This window comes from Curcuma longa, unplaced genomic scaffold (assembly GCF_044706935.1).
Source record: "Curcuma longa cultivar G26 ecotype Majalengka, Jawa Barat unplaced genomic scaffold, ITB_CL_G26_1.1 contig_3918, whole genome shotgun sequence".
Classification (NCBI taxonomy): Eukaryota; Viridiplantae; Streptophyta; class Magnoliopsida; order Zingiberales; family Zingiberaceae; genus Curcuma; species Curcuma longa.
The window spans coordinates 1-4,088 of record NW_027434005.1 but is presented as its reverse complement, the minus strand read 5'-3'; the positions used below and the strand labels follow the sequence as shown (position 1 = coordinate 4,088).

General features: G+C 41.2%; 1 protein-coding gene across 1 annotated transcript; it reads right to left on the bottom strand.

Annotated features, from left to right (window-relative positions):
- Positions 1-1,014: 1,014 nt before the first annotated feature.
- LOC141819343 (bifunctional levopimaradiene synthase, chloroplastic-like) lies at positions 1,015-3,906 on the bottom strand. The gene is made up of 10 exons (XM_074706675.1): positions 3,727-3,906; positions 3,414-3,631; positions 3,188-3,308; positions 2,988-3,100; positions 2,570-2,912; positions 2,374-2,472; positions 2,085-2,291; positions 1,852-1,990; positions 1,494-1,745; positions 1,015-1,407 (listed from the first exon to the last, which is right to left on the bottom strand). Exons 1-10 carry the CDS (start codon positions 3,819-3,821, stop codon positions 1,111-1,113), a joined length of 1,884 nt encoding a protein of 627 aa, XP_074562776.1. The 5' UTR covers positions 3,822-3,906; the 3' UTR covers positions 1,015-1,110.
- Between the last annotated feature and the right edge of the window lie 182 nt (positions 3,907-4,088).

The following is a 4,088-nucleotide window of genomic DNA, read 5'->3' as shown; positions in this document are numbered from 1 at the left end:
AAATCGAAAGTGCACACAAACTCTCTCTCTCTATTAGGCATGTGCCAATTTAGGTCAATCAATCAAGGACTGGCTACTCAGGAATAATAGAAAAAAATTGGATATGTAAGAGAGTATAAAGCTAGAAAGATTAATCCCTTAACTACAAACTTATCTACTTTTAAGCAAGAGAAACTTGTGAACTGAAAATTAGGACCATTAAAATGCCCAATAATTAATTTTATAGACTGATCATTAATCTTAGCCATCTTTTAAATATTAATGTCATAGATTATAATCTTTCGTTCTAAAATTAATGACCTATAAACATGTAAAAACGGCGACCACGTGAATGCAAAAATAAAATAATAAAGGACACGTAATTTAAGAAAAACAAAATAAAAGTGGTCTTTTAAAAGAAAGGAATGAGCGTTTTACAAAATGGCACTTGAAGTTTCCTAATTAGCTAAAAAATCAATTATTTTTTTCTTTAATTACTTAAGGAATTTAATTTTAAAAGATTTAAAAATATTTGAACAATCAACCTATCGAGTCAACATCAAAGCGTTTGATCTTTAAGCATTTCAAAAAAATGATAATCCCAGTAGCCACATCTCTGGGGGTGGTCGGTCCGGTTCCACGGAAGTTTCCCACCGACCACCAGGATAAATCGGGAAGCGCATACGGCGGTCAATCCAGATGCCCAGCATCTTTTGATTGTGTTCCCCATTTGGAGAAAAATTCCTATAAATACGTCGTAGCTAGGGATCGAACCGCAGATCCCTAAATTACAATCCGGATGTTCTACCGTTGCACCATTGCCCCGGGACATCTTTGAGCATTTCAGAGCCAACATCAAAGCGTATTAATGGAATCATTCAACTACTTCATTTTTCACGAGTCGAGCGGCAGCGTAGTTCGAACGGCGCCTTGCTTATCGTGTCAAAGACAAAAAATCATTATTGGCTAAAAGACTTTTTAAAATATTTTTAACACAATTATTGGATCCCATAATAATTATCGTCCTGAAAAGAATTAACACAAAATCAGAATTATTATCGGGCTTGTAAAAGGATAAATTTATTTCCACAAATTTTTTTTGGAAAAAAAAAGTGTCCTGCTGCTCCCCGTTCATGCACTACCGATCGGAACAGGCGTGTAGAAGCGTTGCATGGCTTCGGCGATCTTCTGCATATGCGCCGGCGAGGTGAAGTCGTCGTGCAGGAAGAACTGGGTGATCCGCGCGTGCTCAAACATCAACCTCCGGCAGCTGCGCGGCACCAAGCTCGGCTTTAGACTCTCGTGCACCAGCTCGTCGAACGCCGCCTCCATCTTCGCATCTACGTAGCCCAACGCTTCCTCCGCCGTGCAGTTGTTCTCCTTCATGCTCAGGGCCACAGCGTTATTCCCATCTCGCACCAGCGAGTTCTGCATGCGACAAAACAAATAGCGATCAGTTTCGATAACTTGAGAAGGCAATTACTCTATCGAATCCGATTCAATGCCATACGTACGTTGTGCATTTGGACATCGATGTACAGTCTCAAGAACTCGGAGAGTTGATCCTGGAGCCTGGATTTCTCGTTCAAGCACAGCAGATCCAAATCCTTGAGACGCTCTCCCATCAGAAACACGGAAGGCAGTAATCTGACGGCCACGCCCAGTTCGCTCTTGCCATGGTGGATGTACTCCTTCAATGACTCCACGTTTTGTCCTCCTATTTTAGACTCCCTAAGTTTCATGTACACCTCCATCTGTTTCTTCCTCTGTACGTCATTATTTGACCAAGGAATTTCAGTTGTTTAACTCTAAGAATATAATGATTAAAATAAAAACTAAAAAGTTTCTTGCAATTAATATATAGTTACTTACGAGTTCATGGAAGTAGGGGAACACATCCTTCCCTTGGACTTTACTGGCTTCCCCTGCTAATTCATTCAGAGTCTCATACAAAACATTGAATGTTGTTTTCAATTGTGCTGGAAGTGAAAGAGCCACAGAGGGATTCCACCTGTAAACAAATCACAAGCTAATTAGTCAGTGACTTCATTCCACGCCAAATTAATTAAACAGTCAGAAAGGGTAGCGTGATTCCTACTACTTACTCTTCAACTGCTTGGCACAGCAACTTCAAGTCCTCAGTGGATTCATGTTTGTAAAACAGATCTACGAGAACATTTTCAATGGAATTGAACTTGGTGTAGGCTATTCTGCTCGTAGCAAACTCTGGCTCAGACAGTGTAGAAGCAATAGCGAAGTGAAGCTGCTCGGGGGACAGAGAAGCAGCTTCCAGTCCATAGCTATTCCACCAACTGTTAAACCATACTTGTTAGGGTTCTTAATTACTGCTTCAAAGCCCAAAAATGACAGAATTAAGCAGTAAGCTCAACATACTCTACAATGGAATCCGTCTCCTTCTTGTATATTGCTTGCAGCCTATTGAACTCCAACTTGGCAAGTTGTAGGAACTTGGGATTTGTCACATTGTATATCCTAAATATCGAGACACAAATCGCGTAATTAGCTAAACGAAATTCTGAGGGGGAGTAATTAATTAACATCGAAGAATTAAAAATTGATTGTTACTCACAGGTAGATGGTCTTGGCGAGCCAAACATCGCTGTCTCCATAATGCTCAAGGTATTCCCTGGCATCAAGTCTGGGGAAGCTTCTCCTCCACGGGTACTCCAAGCCACGAGCAACCTCTTTGCCCAGTGCCTTCTTGCAGGACCACTTGTCGTCGACGTTGTTGTTCTTGACGCAATCCTTCAAGTATGTCTTCACAAAGGATTCGGCTTCCTTCAGAATTTTCTCGCCGGGGAAGGCAACCTGCGAGAAGCGGTACAAGTTGTACATGTCTGATACTCCACGATGCGTTTGGCCTGGGAAGCATATGAAATTGCCATCGTCGTCTCTGAAGAACTCAATCAGATCTGCAAGCAAGTAACTCTTAGTTGGAATACGTCTCATAAGAAATTAATAATGAACTTATGCACCATGTTGCATACCTGAGGAGACAGGGTAGCCATATAACCTCATCAGGCGGAGGGCCATGCACGTATCATCAACGTCAGGGACGGTGTTGTCTCTGCCCCAAGAAACGCCTTGTTTCCCAGCATATCTATTCAACAACGATCGATAAATTCTTTAGTGCAATGAATTTAAAGTAGAATTAGTCATGTTTGAATCTAAAATATATTGGTCATACTTGTAAACGTAATCAAGCGTCTCGATGATCTCTTTTTTGAAGAGATGGTCGATCCCAAGTCTCGCGATCGTATCGACGGCCCAGATGCGTTCGAAAAGGTCAATTGGGTATTGGCAGGGAACTGTTCGATCGCCATGTTGAATGAATTAATTTATAACTAAAGCAGTTGACCAACATGAAAAGAGAGAGAGAGAGAGATTTCAAAATTTTTATATGGATAACTTACGATTGTCTCCAAATCTGTCTAGGACAGATTGCAAGAACTCAAGGCATTTCTTGTCACCAGTCTTCATGTAGACTGCAGCTGTGGAAGAAGCAGAGCTGAGGAAGCTCCCATCTGCAGATTGAAGCTTGAGAATTTTGTCCCATTGAACGACTTCCTGCAAGGCTTCCAACGTGTATAGCAGCGTCGTGTGCACTGAATGCATCACTTGCACTGGGATTCTGCCACAGAGTTGTAGTTTGCGTTGAATTCGATTTTCCTTGCCGATTAAATCAGTAATTATTAATTAATCAATCTTAACGCATTAATCAGTCACCTGCTCATTTTCTTTTCCCTAAAGTTGACAATTTTTTGAATGGACGGACGATCATATGGAAGATCGACTCCCAGCTTCTTGGCCTCGTTCAACATGGAAGGAAATGCAACCTCGAATCCGCTAGTTATCAGACTCTCGCTCGCGGTCTCTATTTCATCCACATGATTCCTCAAGTAATCTAGACCTGCAAGATTAAGTTGTAGATCGATCGATGATTCAAGTCACATGCCAAAATCATTAATATATATATATTCATTAAAGATATTGTGAAGTACCTTTCTCGATTTGGTCTTCTGCAACGTTCCAGGTTTTGAGTGCAAGGACGCAAGAAAGAGTGCAAATCAATCGATCGAAGACGAGGT

Bases quoted from the DNA above. Each gene is read 5' to 3' on its own strand.
- LOC141819343 (XM_074706675.1), bottom strand. From the start codon at position 3,821: ATGTTGAACGAGGCCAAGAAGCTGGGAGTCGATCTTCCATATGATCGT. The intron at 2,913-2,987 runs GTATGCAACATG...ACTTGCTTGCAG, and splicing joins TGGCTACCCTGTCTCCTCAG to ATCTGATTGAGTTCTTCAGA. The intron at 1,991-2,084 runs GTAAGTAGTAGG...ATTTGTTTACAG, and splicing joins CTGTGCCAAGCAGTTGAAGA to GTGGAATCCCTCTGTGGCTC.